Raw genomic sequence first — 18,957 nt, 5'->3', positions numbered from 1 at the left:
GGCCTTGTGTTTGTACGAAGAGGTGTTCCGAGCAGCAGAAACATAAGCCCGTTTTTGTGCCGAAAAGAGCACCAAAATTGCACTGTGCCGCTTATCAGCATTAACACAGCTTCAGCTGCACTTCTCCAACCACCTCAGCAGAGGCGAGTTCATTTGGAGCCAGGAGATTACCAAACAGGCACAAAACCTGACTACTGCACGAGGAAACTTGCATTGCATCTCCATTTATGCTGCCACTGGCTTTGGGCCCTGAGATATATAAAGACAACATATTTTATTACACCAACATACAGTATTAATCAGTTTCTTCAAGCTTTGAATGTGTGTGATTCCATCACTAATCAACAAATAGACACAACTTTCCTTTGACATTGGTATCTTGTCTTTTCTATAATGCAGCAGCCCTTATCAGCAGAGGCTCCATCTATTGTTTATCTGCTTTCCGGTGCTGTGACCACATCTATTCTGCACATGAACCTCTCTGCTCTCCTGTGACACAACAACAGCTCTTACTTTCACTTCTGGTCTTGAAAACAATCTGACTAAGCAACCAAAGGCATCAGGGTCAGTTACAGGTCTGGCACAGATCCTACGTGCATGTACATATGTTGGCACACACCAACCAGTAAGGCTGTTAATGTATGGAGTCAGGTGTGTGTTTGTCCGCTTGCATGTATGTGCGTGCTGTGAGTGTCACGGCTCCAAGCTGTAACTCGAGGTTTATCTGCAAACAAAGAACCAGGGAGGTGATGAGAGATGATAGTCAGCGGATGAATCGTCTTACCATGATGAGGCCGGTGTTGATCGGGTCATTGCAGCCATGGCACAGCTCCCCAAATTTGGCCCAGTAGTCCTTCTTGCAGAAGAGCCGTCCATCTTTTTCATAATACCAGTGGGACAGCGAAGCACTGCACTCACAACACCTGGTGGAAGAAGAGACGGAAAGTGACACATGAGCAGTTGAGCTTTAACACTTTTTTAATGGACATTCAATGAGAAAATCATGACGTTACTCCTTTGGGTCAACACTGAACATGAGCGACACATAAAAATCCAGACATGCCAGCAGAAACAAAAAAGAACGTAAGAAATACGCAAATTGTGCATGATACGACATGAGTGGCCTAATTGCACAACTAATTGTCCAAAACCCAAAGATATTCAAGTTACAATAATCAAAACAATCTCCACATCCTCCCATTTGAAAAGCTGGAACCAGAAAATATTTTGCATTTTTACTTGATAAATTAGTTAAAAACAAAAAATGTATAATGAAAATAGTTGATTAATTGTCTTTCAATAAAGTAACTGATTAATCATGATTACATTCAGCACTAATTGTAACATATTTGAGAGGGCAGAAAGAGCAGAAAACATAGTGCCCAACATCCTTAGTATGTTACTGAATGAGCAGGTCAGACCTCCAGGAACAGGAAAGTGCACACCAAATGAAGCTGTTGTGTTGACAGAACATTATGTTATATTGCTCTCTGTGAACCTTACTTTAACCCTCCAAATTACACCCTGCGGGGCCCTAAATTATAGTTTTCACGGTGATAATAAGTCCCTTTGAGGATCTATCACTCACCACCACAACTGAGGTGGACCAGACAAATGAGATCACATCAAAACACATAACTACTGTGTGAGTGGGCCTTCGAAAAACATAGTAATGGCTACGGGGAAAGACGCAAAGACTAAACAATGTGCATATTCACTCATTTTTTCACATTTCACCAACAAACATCAACCTGAATCACATTTTAACGCCGAACTTAATTTAACATTTAATTTAACTTCGTACAAATATACTTGGTGTTTGTTTTGACAATGGTTTGACTTGACACGGTGAAATATGTTACGTTTGGACAGTCTGGTCATTTTCCTTCACCGCAATTGAAACCATGAAATAGAGGTAGTTAAATCTCCACACACCTTTCAATAATGTGGGACAAAAACAGCACAGTGTGTGCGGAAGCTGGCAACGACTCAGCAGGTGTTGAAATATCGTTAAAAAAAAAGTAATGTCTAACGCTAGTGGGTATCTGCGCTAAGGTTAGCAAGCTAGACTAGCTAGCTTCCACTTTCCGAGTGAGGGCTAGTTAGCCTAGCTTGCTGGCTTCACTTTCAAGGTGGAATATAGCAGCACGATGAGTCCTACCTAATGACGATTGTTATAAAGGGACAGACGTCTTTAATAGCTAACGATACAAACCCAACACTTTTTTTAATCAACGGTCGCAGGATACAGAGCCGACGTTCTGCCGTCATTAACGTTAGCGTACCACGTCTCCTAGCAACGCCGGCTCTCAGGTGTTGCCGTGGGAAACGCCCCCACAGGCCTGACGATTAAATAGTTTCCACACATTTATGTCGAAAAATTTTATCCCCTGAAAAATGGAAAAAATGTGCACAATAGCTGCAGTATCATTTTAGTTAATATTTCTTTACACGAAAAGTGCGTTTTCTCCTTTTTCAAATTTCAGTTCAACTTTAAAAATTAACAAACATCTGCAGTTGTCCAAGTGGCAAGCAGCAGTGTTTTGCTTTTCTGGAAATTAACCTGTGTTGTTGACATTGTGTTTTTCCAGGTTGTATTTATCAATTAAGTGCTGAATTGGCTCATCAGCCAGATCAATCTACTTTTTGTACAGACAGTCGGATACTGAGCACCATCAGACATATTCATCTGTAAAGCTCTGTCTGGTCTGTCCATCTGTCACTAGAGTTCAATAGCAAGCTGCTTTAAAAGTCCAGAGTGACGTCAGGCTGACAGACATCAGATGCTGACAGAATGAAGGACGGATGACGAGGAGTCAGGGACAGATAGAGGGTGATAATATGGTGACAAAGAGTGTGTGTGTGTGTGTGTGTGTGTGTGACAAGATATGACAAAACACACACTTTTAGTTCACCTACAACGCAAATAATCAAACACAGACTGCTGCACATGGTGGTTTGATATTCAAAATAATGATAAAAAACAGGTGAGTAAAGGTTATTTCCTGGTCAGTGAAGATAATGATTTCAGACGAAAGAGGGTGTTAACAATCCCATGTTACTCATCTGTTGAACACACCAGGGGGCCCCATACTTACTCATCTTCCTACTGATGACAAAGTGTCTCTATCTGTGTTTGTTATAACTTGTGTGTGAACATTATATCCTCATGTATTTGTTGATGTGGGTAAATAGGCACATTGGCTCTGTATGTGGCCATAAATCAAAATGTGTGCTAATCCCTTTGCTTATGGTAAAAGCATTTCTGTACGTGTGAATTAGTGCCCTTGCATCTGCGTGCTTGCAGGCTTGTATGTGCTTGTTTGTAATCTGTATAAATCTCTGTGTCTAACGGCCATGACTAAGTGAGTGTCTGCACTCCTTCCCAGTGGAGCTTCCCTCCCATCAGCCAGCCGTCTGGTCTCGTCCCTGCTCAGGGCGGCTTAAAACCGGGTCTGTTTGCTCTGAAAATATTAAACAGTGTGCATGGCTTCAAATGCTGGAGCAGAATAATTCATTTTGTCCATATGTACATATGATTCAAATATCTTTATTTTAGTAACTTTGCTGAGTTTTTAGTGTCTGCCTCGGATGTGACGATTATAGATTCGTATACATACATTCCTCAGGCCAGGAATTGAAATAAAATAATATGTTGAGTACAATGCATACTTCACTTTCACTATCACTATCAACTTATTCTATACACACACCTTGTGTTAAATAGTTTACTTCACAAGCAAAAAACAAATATTTCCTGGTTTGAGCTTCTCATTTGTGAAGATTTGCTGCTTTTTTATATATTATTTCATAGTTAATTGAATATTTTTGGGCTTGAGACTGTTGGTCGGACAAAACAAGACATTTAAAGATGTCACCTTGGGCTTAAGGGAATTGTGATCTGTATTATTCACAATTTTCTTACATTTAATAGACCAAACGAGGGAAAAACTGAGACTGGAGCACACTGATTGATTTGCAGCTTTGAATTGTGCAAACAGACTAATGTTTCGACAGTGCTTCATCAGTCAAAAGGCTCTGTTTGCTTGAAGTTCTGTGGAGAACCCAGTTTCGATTGATCAATTTGTTGAGGAAATAATAAAAGAATTGCTAATTGCAGCCTCACACACACCAACCACTCTGCAGTGGTGTAATTGTTCTGAGAGGGCTTAAATTTGACCTGAATCTGTGCAGATATCTGTCTCCCCTTCCTTCCATGTGGATGGTTGGTGAAGTAACAACTAGTGAAGGACTCATTAATATATTCAGCAGAAGCAGCAACTCTCTACGACTTTGCCCAAGGTCTTGCACCTATTGTAAGCCTGCACGCACACACAACTACACACACATATAACCTTGCAGCACATACAGGCACATATACAATTTATTTATTAGACAGACAGACACACCCTCTCTTCCCAGCATCTTGCATGCAGAGCTCCACCACAGCTCAGCAGATTGTGGCAGAGCTGCTTCAGTATGCAGCGTGTTTGGGTGAGCAGAGGGGGAGGACGAGACTTTGGAAGTGGGTCAAGGCTTTCAGAAGACGTCCGCAGCACCAAGCCAGGAGCTACTCTCAGCTGTCTTGGCGCTCTGCCGCTTAATAATATGCACGCACGCACACACGCACACACACACACACATATCCTGCAAACCCCTGCTGGGGCAAAGTCATACCTGGGGAGGAAACACACAGGCGTGATCTTAATGCTCTGAGGTTCAGTTCCTTCCTGGTAAAACATCTCGGAGAAGAGCTGGGAGTGGCAGCAGAGTATTAAAGATATGAGTGAATACATTAGAGACGCCAAATTTCTGCCTTCAGGACAAGAACCTTATCTCAGAGGTGGAGGAGACAGGCAGCGGCGCTCAGCTACAACTCATGACTTCCATGAATATATATGTAAAAAAACGCAACCCTAATAAAAAAAAAGAATGCTTTTTCCAGTTAGTGTGTTAATGTGTGTGTTTGTGCTCACATATGGGCGTTTTTTGTGTGTGACTGTGTTTGTGTGTGCATCAGCACGGACTTGTAAGAGGATTATCAGTGTGAAAGACTCAGAGAGAGTCTTTGCCCACTCTGCTATGATGCTCCGAAAATCTAGGTGGATGAAAAGCTTATGAGTCTCTCTCACTCGCACACGTTCTGACACCTTAATGTGCAAAAATGAAATAAACACAGGTGAACTAAATAATACATGCCCTTCAGCAAAGCAATCAATAATGATGTTCAAGGTCAGAGAGAGAAATGATTCTGAGAAAATCTGTGAGGGAGAATGTGAGAAGGCTGATATCGGACAAAAAGACAATATAGACAATATATAAATAACATGGACGTTTGATTAATGACAGTGAACCTGGGAAAAAAGACAAAGAAAAGGCTGCTCAGACATAAATAACGGAGCAGATTTCAGGCACAATGAAACCCAGCTGGATCCCCCGAGGGTGAACAACCAACAACAGAGAAGATGAGAACGAGGGAGTGGAGTTAGTAAATCTGCAATTGTCCCCCCTCCTGCTCAAATCCCTGATGGAATAAGCTAAAAAAAGTGTCCGGCACAGTAATAAATTCCTTTTCGGGGTCAAAGGGAGGCAGCCTTTTCCGCGGCCTCTCACCTTCCTCTGTCTGAGTTCACTGACATCTGACTCCAGCTGAGTTCTGTCACACTGACTTACTCAGTGTCTCTAATAAGGCTAGTTTACATACTCTTAGAGAAAATCTTTTGTCTTCTAGGTCAGTGGTTCTCAACCTGGGACCGGGACCCCTCAAAGGGCTCACATGATACTGTAAATCTGAAGGGCTTTGAGATAACTAGCACGATTGAAGAGAAGAAATAAGACTATAAGAGTCTACAGCCATGCTAGCAGCTCTGTGAGGCTGTAGTGAGCTAAATGCTAACATGCTGATGTTTAGCAGGTATAATGTCCAACATGTTCACCATCTTAGTCTAGCTTGTTAGCATGCTAACATTTGGTAATTATAACTAGACATGTTAGCGAAAGTTAAGCAAATGCTAACATAAACTAAATAAGAACTGGACAAATTGAACTTCTGACTTCATGGTGGCGCTAGATGAAAAGTGAGTGTTATTATAATTCATCCTCTGGGGACCGTGAATGTCTGGTGGTGGACCGACCAACATCGTAGTCCCTGAATATAAATAAATTAAATATCCAAAAGAAATTCACTCTCACAACAAATGTAATGTGACAAGGGGTCGCAAGTAGACTTTTTCATTTTAGGGGTCATAAAGCAAAAAGATCTCAAAAAACAACATACATTTAAACCAGTATTAAGATGTTAAAATCTTTTGGACATATAAACAAAAAATGATGTATAAGTGTGTGTGTGTGTGTGTGTGTGTGTGTGTGTGTGTGTGTGTGTGTGTTTGTGTAGGATTGAAATCATTTTTTTAAATGATGGTATGCCAGATGAATTATCCATGTGCTACTGTTTATTAGTCGACTATTATTCATATTTATTATTCCCAGTGAGATTATCTCATTGGACAGTTTCATGATGTAATATGTTTTTGAATGACTGTGCCTCCTATTTATCATGCTGGCGGTCTGACCCGGGTCAATACCTAACATGATTAATCTGTCCCAGTTGATATGAATGAGCTGAAGTTGAATGAGAAAAACATCTGAACAAATGAATGGAATTAAATTCCCAGAGGGACTGAAGTGCTGAAGGGGATGAAAACGACTCACAGGTGCCCGAACAAATGAGAATACAGTCTCTGCATTAACACACTGTACGTAACCATTCAGCATATACAGTAGATACACAGACATAACACAACGGTCTATTGTTATTTTTTCTTCATGTGGGTTTAAAAAATAGATAACAGCTAAATAATATTGTAGGCATTGCTACTGTTACTATTATTAGAGCTGCAACTATTAGTCAATTAATCGATCAACAAAAAAAAATTGCAAATATTTTGATAATTGATTAACCATAACAAAATAAAAAACGTTCAATGGATGGTTGTCTGACTTTATAGCAAACTGATTCTCTTTGGGTTTCGGATTTCTGGTGGGACAAAAAACACCTGAAGACGTCACTTTGGGCTTTTCTCTGGTGTTTTATAGACCAAATGATTAATGAAAATAATCTGCAGATTAATCAACAATGAAAATAATCGTCAGTTGCAGGCCTACGACAGTTACCTACCTATCATAATGAATCAGGTTAAGGTCATATAAGAAACACACACTCTTACACACACGCACGCACACACACACACACACACACACACACACACACACACACAGGGAAATGGCAGACATAGACAATTAATTATTAATCAGGACTAAATGTTTTCATTATTTCAGTTGTGTGTTGGTGAAACTGAACTGACATGCAGAGCTTTTAACAATATGAATCTTTATTTTCATGTACCAACAGTATAGAACTCATTTGAACTATGACTGCAACGATACATTATTTTCATTATCAAATAATCTTGCAATTTCTTATTGATTAATGGATTAATTGTTAGTCTATAAAATGTCAAAACTGAGCAGAGCCTAAAGTGAATGTCTTGTTTTGTTCACCAACAGTCCAAAACCCGATATTTAACGATATTAAACTATATTTATGACAAAGAAAAGCAGCAAATCCTCACATTTAAGAAGCACGAACTAAAGAATATTTGGCATTTTGTCACTATTTTTGTTTGAAAAATCGATTATCAAAATAGCTGCTGATAATTTTTCTGTCAATCAACAACTTGATTAATCGACTAATCTGAACAGAGCAGTATATGAAGCTGTTACATGCAGACATGCAGCTCTTGTATTCAGTTTATTCTCTGATCTCCGTGTGACTCCTTTTAAAATGAGCCCTCGAATGCCTCGCAGTGAAATAAAACCAAACCCACACAAACCTTACGGACCATCCAGCTCTGGTCAGCACTTTCATGTAGTGTGTGTGTGTGTGTACATGTAGCCACAGGTCATTAAATGACGCGTGGGCTGACATTGCTACAGGAAGCGGGAGCAGTCAAAAGGAAACAGTGTGTGTGTGTGTGTGTGTGTGTGTGTGTGTTCTGGTGGAGGTGTGAGCAGGTTTGTTACTAACTGACAGATGCAAAGCTGAAAGATTTACGAGGAGCCACACCTCTCCAACCCCAACACACACACACACGCACACAAGTGTACATCTCCTCATTAATTATTAAATCTTCCATCATAGAAGGACATCCATCTCCTTTCTATCTGCCAAGACAGCAGAAACGCTTTTGAGTACTTCTGATCAATACGCCAATACACTGGTCTGCCGAGCCTCAGAGTCAAATCAGGAAAATTAGACAATAAATGTCAAGCGAGTCTGAAACAAATGTGTCTACTGCGTGAAAAAGTGCTCCGCTGTTGTTACTGTAGTTGCAGAATAAGCTGAAATCCTCACAGACAAAGAGAAAATACAACCTCTGGGAAAGAGACGAGGGGGTTGTGGGTTAGAGGGATGTACACACACACACACACACACACACATACACACACACAGACGGTGAAAGTCAAGCTGAGGAAATGGCAGACATGTCTGGGGGAGACCCCTCTCTTCCCCCTCAGAGGAGACATAAATAGACGGAGATTCCTGGTCCACTGCCAAGACTTCCTCTGCTGAGATTTTCCAGAAAACTAAAGCGTTTCCCACATGGAGACGGGGATAAGCGTACCTGTGTGACGAGACACTAACACACACACATCTTCCTATTACACTGATTTAGCTGAGGTAGTTTGGTTTGATTCATTCAGAGCTCACACATTAACACACACGTCCAAGGACACATTCATCCCATTCCCACGCGCCCCTTTTTTGTTCCCCCTATTTTATCACCCTCCCCCTTTCCCTCTGTCCTCCTTCACTATGGCAACACAGAATGCCATAGCAATGATGTCACCCTCTCACATAAAAACAGAGGCATTACCTCATCACCTCATGCCCCCCCCCCCCCCCCCCCCCCCCCCCCCCCCATTGGGCAGTTTCAAACTGTCACCTGGACCAACACAAGCTCAGCAGCATTTACACCATTTAACCCCTTGTGAACCTGTTTTTTGCTACACTTAAAGAACTGAAACACAGTAGAGGAAAGCAGGTGGTGCATTTTAAACAGTAGCTATAATTGCGCCCTCTATAGCCTCGGCTCTGCACTGGCTGCTGAACAAATGTTTCAGACTGTGGGAGATGATCTCTTTATTTGTGGCCTGGTGGTCTATTCAGCTGCTAAACAGCAGCCCTGGCAGACTGTGTGTGTGCACGGAAAGCAGTTTCCTTTGTCACCGTTAAGCCACCCTGACTGACTGACTGACTGTCAGCACAGTCTCACTTGTTCCACTGCGGGGGAGTGATAAAGAGCTCTGGGAACCACGATGAGTGTTGTTCATCAGGATTCAGGAGACACAGCGCTCTTATTCATTATCAGGTCTCTTTTACAAAACAGTTCAGAGTGAAGTCTGTTTCTCCGACAGCGCAGACACAAACAGGGGATACTGATACTGGAAGTGAACCTGGTGGGTGAAAACAGTCCAGTGAGTCTTCAGGTAGCAGAATCTCACTCCCATGCAGGGCTGAAAGAATTAAATTAAATATAATAATAATCAAAACTGGGAATTTTTGGGAGTTTAGAACATTTTACAGTGATACAGTATATGCAGGGATGATCATGGCAGCAACTATTCTATCATTCATCCAGGTGATCGCGACTGAAACAGTAGAAACACAGCGTTCACGTTACAAAAGAATCTACCAGGAATGTGCGCACGTATTTGATTGGCTAACGCAGCGCCTTGCCGGACGACGTCACGTCGTGCTGCAGCAAAAAAAGTTGAGACTGGTTTCCTAAAGGTGCCATAATGTCAACAGTTGTATCTTTATGCCACCTGAGCAAACTCCATCTGCTGACGAAGACACACTGATACAGTTGAAAGCTCCAGAAACGTTTGTAATTTACTGTAATGAAAGTAATGTGAAATTTAAACCCAATCGTTTCATCCAAATGAAGCCAACACGGTTTGATTTCAGTCATTCTTGTCCAACAGCCACCTGATTATGAAAAGTTAGAGTCAAGTCATACTTTAGTTATTTAATAATTCATAAAATATTAGTGTACAGGCTGTTTTTTTGTGTGATACAGTATTTTAAAGTGTCTGAATGACGAAGGTCAAATATAAAAGTGACAGGATTCACAAAACAGAGAGAAAACGGAGGCGTTAATCTTCCTTTCTTTAATCACATGCAGGGTTTAAGTCTGGAGTCTATCTACTCCAAACCCGACAAAATTGAGTTTTCAAAGTGTGATTAAAGTATTGTAGTGAGAGTCAAAGGTTGGAGCTCGGGAACAGGTGATTAATCAAAAACCAACACTCCTTTCTCCTCTCTGCTAATGTTATCGGCAGGTTTGAACCTTACCAAGTTACGGTGAGGAGGAAGAGGAGTTTCTGGTGCAGACACAGAGCAAAGTGTCACTGGATGAGTGTAAAAAAAAGAATATGAATCATTATAAAATATGACAAGCTTCAATCAAAAGTCTAACAGCTTACAAAAGAGAACTTTAGTGCTGAAATGACATTGATGCAACGTTAGATCAAATATTGAACATTTTGTGTGATGTGATGAAGCGGTGCCACAACAGCACAGACCTCCTTCTCTCATTCAGTTTACTGACTCACTTCACATATTTTAATTAAAAACTATATTCGTGTAGCTCTTAAACAACACATGTAATCAAATTAAGATTCATATCCTGCTGAAATATCATATTAGGAAAAACAGATGTGGGTATAGTAGAACAGTTTCAGGTTTGTAACAATGAGTCAGACTATTTATCTGTGGGAAGATTTTACTTCCTAACTTTACAAAGAATATTACATTTTGTTGGCCTTTTTGATCCTCATCCTTCATACAGACAAACAGAGCATAACATCAGACTGGGAAGCTGTTTAACACAGACATATATTGAATTTTCGCTTTTACATGACGTGCATCATCTCTGGCTGCAGCTGGATCAATGATTGAGTGATCGCACAGCCAACAAAAAAGCCAGACTACAAATATACACAGTTGAATTTAAGTAAGTATTAGTACAATGTTATTTCTGGCTTCTTTGGAGGTAAAGAAAGCAACGTACACAATGAGTTTTCCTTTTTGACAGCCTGGTTGTGCTGGATAACACGCTTATCTGCTTTGCACACACACACACACACACACACTCACACACACACTCACACACACACACTCTCACACACACTCACACACACACACACACACACACACACACACACACAGGCAGTGAAGGCATAAAAACATGCGCTCTCTTCTGACCCTGATCCTGCACTGACGACTTGTCCTTCGGTATTTTGACTCACAGAAACGTACGTTTGGTTAAAGCTGATGACGTAAGCAAATGTATGTCAGCTGATATTAACAGGACAGAAATATTTAATAATAATGTGTCCACACAGACAATGTCAGTCACATGTAGGACAGCAGGTTTTGATTCATTGTCTTGCTTTGAAAAGAGGGAAGTCAGTAACAGAAAGACAGAAGAGTGACTGAAACAGGTCAGATGTGAATCATCTAAACCTGTTTATCTTTATACTGTAGATTCGAATAAAAACACTGAGAGTAATTTATGCAGTTTAAACACGGAAGGATGAAGTTGCTTTACATTTCTGTCAGTTTAAGAGCTTCTGTGTGAAAACGTGAGGGGAAGTGAAACAGATCCACCTGACCGATCACACAAAACCAGAGCGGATCATCAGTGTTCATGGTTTAGACTTCGGTTAGTGGCTGAAACAATACAGGAACAAACAACCTGGTTTTAGTTTCTCAACTGTGACGATTTGCTGCTTTTCTTTGTCTCGTATGATTGTATGTTGAATAGTTTTGGTCAGACAAAACAAAAACTATTTGCAAATTCATGACATTTTATGGACCAAACGACTCATTCACTCATTAAGAAAATAAGTGGCAGATTAATTAATAATGAAAATAATCATTACTTGCAAATAAAAATACATAAAACTTTACTTTGCTTATTATTAAAATTAGCCATGATCTCAATTTCATCTGTATTCCCTGTTCATTTCAAGAGTCGAGCTTCAACTATTAGTTGATTCATCAATTAGTCAAAAAGTATTTTGATAATCAATTTATCGTTTAAATGTGAGAATTTGCTACTTTTCTTGGTCTTATATTCTTGGATTTTGTGGGCATTTTTCACAGTTTTCTTATGTTCTTATAGACCAAATAATTACTCAATTAATCAAGAAAATAGATTAATGCAGATTAATCAATAATGAAAATAATCGTAAGTTGCAGCAACCTTTCAGCAGACTGCTGAAGTGAAATAAACTAAAACAGACAAAAAGGACAAAGTAAGTTTGAACAACTCCAAGACAACTAAGCAAACTCTGGTTTTGTTCAAAGTTAAAGTTCATCACTTCTCTGCTCCACTTACTTTCTGTGCTGCTTCTTGCTGCGTTGGTTGTTTGCTGACATGTCACTCGTGGGAGCGGCGCTCTAGTTTTGACAGTGAGAAGACAGACTCATGTCAGCAGCTCTGATGTTTAACTCGTACAGCTCCACCAGCCTCGCTGTCACAACCATCAATGACTCTCTCTGTCTGTCCTCTGTCTCTCCCTTCCTCTACTTCCTCTCTCAGCTGCACACAAGAGGTCACGCTTCTCCATCAACTATTTCCTGTCCTTTGCCCCACCCACCTCATGGCTGCTCATTTCTTCTTTTCGACCTCATGAGGTCTCTGTTTAGACTGCACCCTTGTAATGTGAACTGCCCATTTCCTGCACTGTTCAATACATTTAAAGACTCTGGTAGCACTAATCACATTTTCCCATTAGCCATCATCTATTGAGGCCCTTCCACCTCCTCTCAACTCATTTGATTTACCAACCTCTGAAGAGCTCCTAACTACACCCCTAATAAGACAACATTTGTGAAGAGGTCAAATATTACACATTTGTGCAGCAGAACTTTGTATTATCTTCTTTCCTCTCCCGTTAATCATCTCACGACCCCTTTGATCTGTCTGGTGACCCTTCGGAGGGGCCCAACCGCCACTGTACAAAATGACCTGATTGTATATGAAGTAGATAAAACGAGTTCCACCTCGATCAGCTACAACAGCTGATACATCAGTATTAACAATCTAATAATGTCAGATAGAATCATACATTGATCACAGGAGCAGAACAAGTACCTTTGTTACTTGAAGTATTTTGCTCATAATGCGTTTTAATGCAAGACCTTTCCTAATAGTAATGAGTATTTTTTACATTAAGTTATTTGTAGTTTTACTTTATTTAAGTATCTGAGTACCTCTCCCACACTGGTGTCTGCTAATTACTTGAGTTAGTGAGCGTCAGGGGGAAAAGCTATAGAAATGACGGAGGTGGAATCCCAGATGTACGTCTCAGCCGCACGTCACCATAGCAACAATCTCTACAGAATAATATAGAGCATTATATACATACATGTAGCACCAGGCTGCACACATACAGTCAGCTGACCTCTTTTTAATTCAACATGAAGAATGAAAACCACAAAGCTGCTGTAAAATCTAAAACAATTTTATTTACATGTCCGTCTTCCCTCTCAGGGCGTGAATGTGTTCACAGTTAAAGTGAGATAAGCAAACAAAAATTATTAAATATATATTTACTTTTCTTCTTTATGCCAGTCCAAGGTGTAAACAATCTGCCCACAGTGAAGCATGTGAGCCACGTAGCATGAGCTAAAATTAGCATTTTAAAACTCCTAACTTTTACATAATTCTATCTAATTTGATATTATAATCTCTGTGACTCGCAGTGTCATATTTGATACATGCAACGAAACATTAGGTCTGCAACTGATGTTTATTTTCATTATCAATTATTCGATTAATAGCTTTGTCCATAAAATGTCAAAGAATAGTGTAAGTGATGCCTTCAGATTGCTTGTTTTATACGACCAACAGACCAAACCTCAAAGATATTTCAGCTTATTATCAAACACGACAAAGAAAAAGCATCAAATCGTCACATTTGAGAAGCTGAGAACCAGCGACTATTTGCCATTACTGCTTAAAGAATGAGTCATCACTTTAACTACCCGGCTTTGTTTATCAAAGCTCCTTTCTTGTTGTGATTATTTATAAAACCTCTGTGCTAATTAGCATCCATAATAACTTCACAGTCTCGCCTCATTAACGTTACTGAACCATCAACGCTGTAAGAGTTCAGAGTCAAGGTTATGCTTCAAGATGTATTTTCTGACTCAGCAGTAAGTAAACAGTCCGACCCGCCATAAATCATCCATCGTGTCGTGCAGCTCCTGTCACCAGGCAGAGTTCATCTGCAGGTAGAAACAGCTGAGTCACTGCAGCCCTTCATGTTGTCTGTTTCTGAGACAAACTTCACTGTATCACAGAGCTGGAAGAAAAAATGTGGTGCAGCCGAGATTTCACTGATAAATCATCACCTTCCACATCTACGCCTGATTCTGCTTGTAATTACTGTGTGATCTTGACTCGGTGTAGCGGGAAAGATGGAGTCAGAAATGTGTCCTACAGCACAGGGAGGCAGTGGAGTGTGTCCCTGAGAGAGAGAGAGTAGCCTTGAATAAACAGTTTTAACTAAATGTTTCACAACAGCTGTGCGTTTGTTTGAATATGCGAGCACATGAGTGTGAATCCGTCACCAACGTTAGAAAACACTGTGTACGATCACGTCCTCGGTAGATGCGCGCTGAATGTAAAAAAAAAAGAGGTTGTTAGCTAAAGTGCTAACAAAGCACAAGCCTTTATAGTCCTGTGGGATGAGTGTTGGGGCAGCGAGTGTCGAGCAGAAAGAGTTTTATTGGGTGCAGGACAGTGCTGCACTGTACTGCAGAGAGACTGCAGCACAGCAGAGTAAAAAACATACATATTGATAAGATGAGGATTCTTCTCAGCATTGCTTTACCAAGTTTAACACACATTTCTAAAGCTGTTTTATTATTAATGCAGCTACGGAAAAGCAGAAGAAATTAATTTGCAATAATCTGGCGATTCAGACTCCATTATGTATTTTAAATAATGACAGGACGAGAATATAAAATACAAATTAATAAAAAACATGAAACCAAAAGGATCATAGAGGATGCTAATAAGCATAAGGGTTAGGTTAGATTACAAAGCCTCTTATTCCTCATTCCCACGAGGCAGCAAGAGGTTGGGGTCGACTCCAGAGTCGTATCATAACGATGCTACACACCTTCTCGCTACATCTTGTGTCTCCTCATGAATGTCAAGAGCTACTTTAACTTAATCCCCTCAAATCCAAAGTGAAGGCAATAAAACTCTCACTGAGAAGCATCTAGAGGGCCTTTAGTCTGAGTCCTCGTGGCCTTTTCAGAAACAATGCATGAATCATTAAAAATAATGAAACACTGTAATTTAGCCACCCTGCAGAATTAAGAGGAGACATGATGAGGCTCGTGTTTCTTGTCCCAAATCTCAGGAAATAATGCGGTGAGTACAATGTTATCACAACCTGGCCACATCTACAATATAAAAATAATTCAAGTTGTTATGAAATATCATTTTCCTTTAAGCAAAGAGTCTGGGGCTTTTTCTTATTGATATTTACATGATTATATCTGTGGTGTTGCTCCAATCTGACACTGTGAAAATCACTGTGGTAAATTTACTGCCCTGTTCTTCTTCTGTTTATTACAAACAAACTACTGCTGTAGTCAGTTTTATTTGTGTGAAACCAGCCAGAGAGAAGCAATGCACAGATGTACTTAATCTAAAACTCGAAACCAAGAGACTGAAAGTAACTCAGAGGTCGAAGACAGACCACATATTCTCACACAGCTCTGAGGCGACACCACAAAACAGTTAAACTACGTCAACACACGTTGTTGAATGATGTAAAGTACCAACAGTCTTGTCATAAAGTGATGCATCAGATCAACAGAAGCCAACTCGGTCATTTAATAGTAAGTAGTAAATACTCGCCATCAATAAATGATTTGGCTGCTTCCTAGTAAAGAGAGTCTCTGTGGTGTTTTTCAGTGTACAGTTGAGCTTTGGGACAAACGCAATTCTCAGTGAGAACACGGCTGCATTTTCCCATGAAGGCTACAGTATGTACAGCGAGCCGCTGCTATTTCTGAGGAGATGTTTTGTTTTTCTGCACCCAAGGGACTCCCTGCAGTCTTCAAATAACACTCTGGGCACTTTAATTTTGCATTCCCGTCTCCTCTTATCATCTCTACTTCCTTCTCACCGGCTCTGCAGCTGGACAGTTTTTTTTGTTGGGCTTTAAGCTCCAGTCCCACGAGTCAATTTTCCACAAAAGTCTTGTCTGACTTGGGAAGCCATCTTAAATCCTCCTTTTCTATGACAATCCTGCTCTCCTTGAGGATTCGGATCTGGGTCAGAAAAAGATTCCCGCTAATTTCTCGACGCGGTGTGGTAACATCAGGATGATTTCTGGGAGGATGAGACTACAACTCTCTTTTTACAGCTTCAATTGCTCACAAGGCTTCACTCCTATTAATTCAGCAGTTCTGGTGAGTGTTGTGTCACTACATGGTGGGTGGAAGGGCTTAAAGCTGCAGGCTGATATCTGACACCTCAAAGTGAGTGTGAGGGAGCCGCACAGGCGTCACACCAAATGATGGTACAAAGAAATGCAAAGTAGTGCTTTTATTTTCTGTCAAAGTACAAAGTGCATACATATGCAAACAAACAAAAGGTGTGAAATGAGTTCAAACACATAAACGCACCGAAAAGAGGGAAATGAAAAAATGCAAACACCTCAAAAAAAGACAGCCCACTGAGACCTTCTGCTATCCTTCATCCAGGCTGAGGCAGCCAGATGTAACTCCCTATCTGTACTCTCTCATTACACACACACACACACACACACACACACACACACACACACCACAGAACCATTGTGGACTCTGTCCTGTGCCCAGATACACCTCCTCACATTTCCCATTCAGACATATCCGGCCGGGGGGAAATCATTAATGACACACTGAGCGGTGAGTTTTCCACACAGCGAGAGCCAACCTGCCGATTAACAAAGTGAACAGAGGAGTGACGCGGGTGATGCATCAAAGGATGTTTACATGTCTAGAGGAGTAACACTGCACATGTAAAGTCTGATAAATTGCGTCGGTTTGGAGCTGAAGACTTAAAGTTTGAGAATTTTAAAAAATCAGGGGGTGTAAAGAGAAGTGAGCTTGCCAGACCTCCGTGGCTCCTCATCTCTGCGTTAGGCTAGTGGCCCGAGGCTACATCAGCCGCTACTAGCATAACACACCTGAATCTCTGACTGAACTGTTGACAGTGGAATGACATTTCGGGTAATGTAGGCGGCAGGTTTTGACAATGACGAGGAATGTGAGGAATAAAAAAGAGGGTAACAGGAAGACAGACAGCGAGAAGCAACATTTACGGGTCCTGCTAATGTATTACAGTCTGTTTATGCAAAGAGCCAGTAAAATATTACTGATTGCTCCTTTAAATTAGAACCTTTTCTGTCAGTAAGGGTACCGACCACATGCAGGTTGATTTCCAAATGTTGAGCGTTTAAAATGTGAAATGTTTCAAGAACTCCTCAGTTTGATCTCCTGCTCGTCAGAAACGAGGTTAGCTCGATGGAAGACGTGAGAGACGGAGAGAGAGGAGAGAGGAAGAGGTGGAGATATTACATAAGAGCATCAGTAACAAAAGCTGCAGCAACATCAACAACTGTGTCCTATTAATAATATATAGAACAGCCTTGTGAAAACTGCCCCACTTTCAAAGTGAATAACTTCTCCTGGCTCAACTTAATGAGATTATCAGCACCAGCGGGAATAAGAAGTCATAGAGCATGGTAATGTTTTTTCTGCAGTGTCATGGCGTCAACACACTGAAAGGAACCAGCACGATGATGAAGAAGCATAAAAAACAAACAAACAAAACAAATTATTTATTGTAATTTCAGTTCAACGGAAGGCTACATTACGTGATGACAAATATTCTTTTAATAAAGTGAAATAAAAACAGTTTGTTTGATTCTCTGTGCGTCTAAATACTATCGAAGAATGCGAAACGTCACATGAAGAACTGATGACGAGCTCCGTGCAGCTCGACACCAGCTGCTGGCCGACGCCTCAGGTTGCAGTTCGGCGTCCTGAAACAATCGATGGCCATTAGTTTGTCTTGACCATCTGTGAGTTTTATTCATGTGCTCGGTTGCATCGTGTTATGAGACCTGAGGCGACTGCATTGATCGGATCATTTAGCCTTTAAAGACGTTCTTTTAAAGGAAGAACAAGAAGAACGACAAACATGTGGTATAAACAGACATAGACATGAGGAAAGTAAGAGCGCTTCATACATCCAGATGTGCTGTAACGTGCTCTCTCTACCATCCACTCTTCACTGCCACTCATTTTTAAGCCAACATGGAGGAGCACTCCTTAGCAAAAGCTCCAGAACAGCCACTAAATGGCCCTCGTGGTGCGACCGTTTTGTCAACTAAAATTCATTGTTGAAGGAACAGCAAGTAATTAAATAAACAAATGAGAATACATCTAATTTATGTTTTTTCTGGCTCTTAAACGTCTAAAATCTTCAGTCATCAAAATGTTGAGAGCTCCACTAAGATCAGATCAGTCCAACAGATTTGTGCTCAAAATCAAAAGTCAGCTGAAGTTACCGGTTATAATAAAAATAAAGATGTGAATAGATTTCTTTCACACAGACACATGAAGTCTCACTGCCCACACACACACACACACACACACACAACGTGCTGCAGCACAATCTATCAAAGATCTGAGAAGAAACAGAAGACATTTTGTCTCCATATTCACACAGTCACTCTGCAAATAAGCATTTTGATCATGTCGCTATAGTTACGCTTCAGTTTAAGCGTGTCGGACTTCCAGACACCTCATGT

The 18,957-nt window shown here is 40.6% G+C and overlaps 1 protein-coding gene across 1 annotated transcript in view; it reads right to left on the bottom strand.

Annotated features, from left to right (window-relative positions):
- Positions 1-18,957, bottom strand: part of limk1a (LIM domain kinase 1a) — a 44,493-nt gene that overhangs the window by 21,136 nt on the left and 4,400 nt on the right. Inside the window, exon 3 of the mRNA XM_070905880.1 lies at positions 785-923. Coding sequence (XP_070761981.1) covers positions 785-923 — 139 coding nt within the window. The remainder of the gene's footprint in view (positions 1-784; positions 924-18,957) is intronic.

The sequence above is a fragment of the Enoplosus armatus genome, chromosome 5 (genome assembly GCF_043641665.1).
Source record: "Enoplosus armatus isolate fEnoArm2 chromosome 5, fEnoArm2.hap1, whole genome shotgun sequence".
In the NCBI taxonomy this organism is placed as follows: Eukaryota; Metazoa; Chordata; class Actinopteri; order Centrarchiformes; family Enoplosidae; genus Enoplosus; species Enoplosus armatus.
This window is presented reverse-complemented; position numbering and strand designations above follow the sequence as displayed.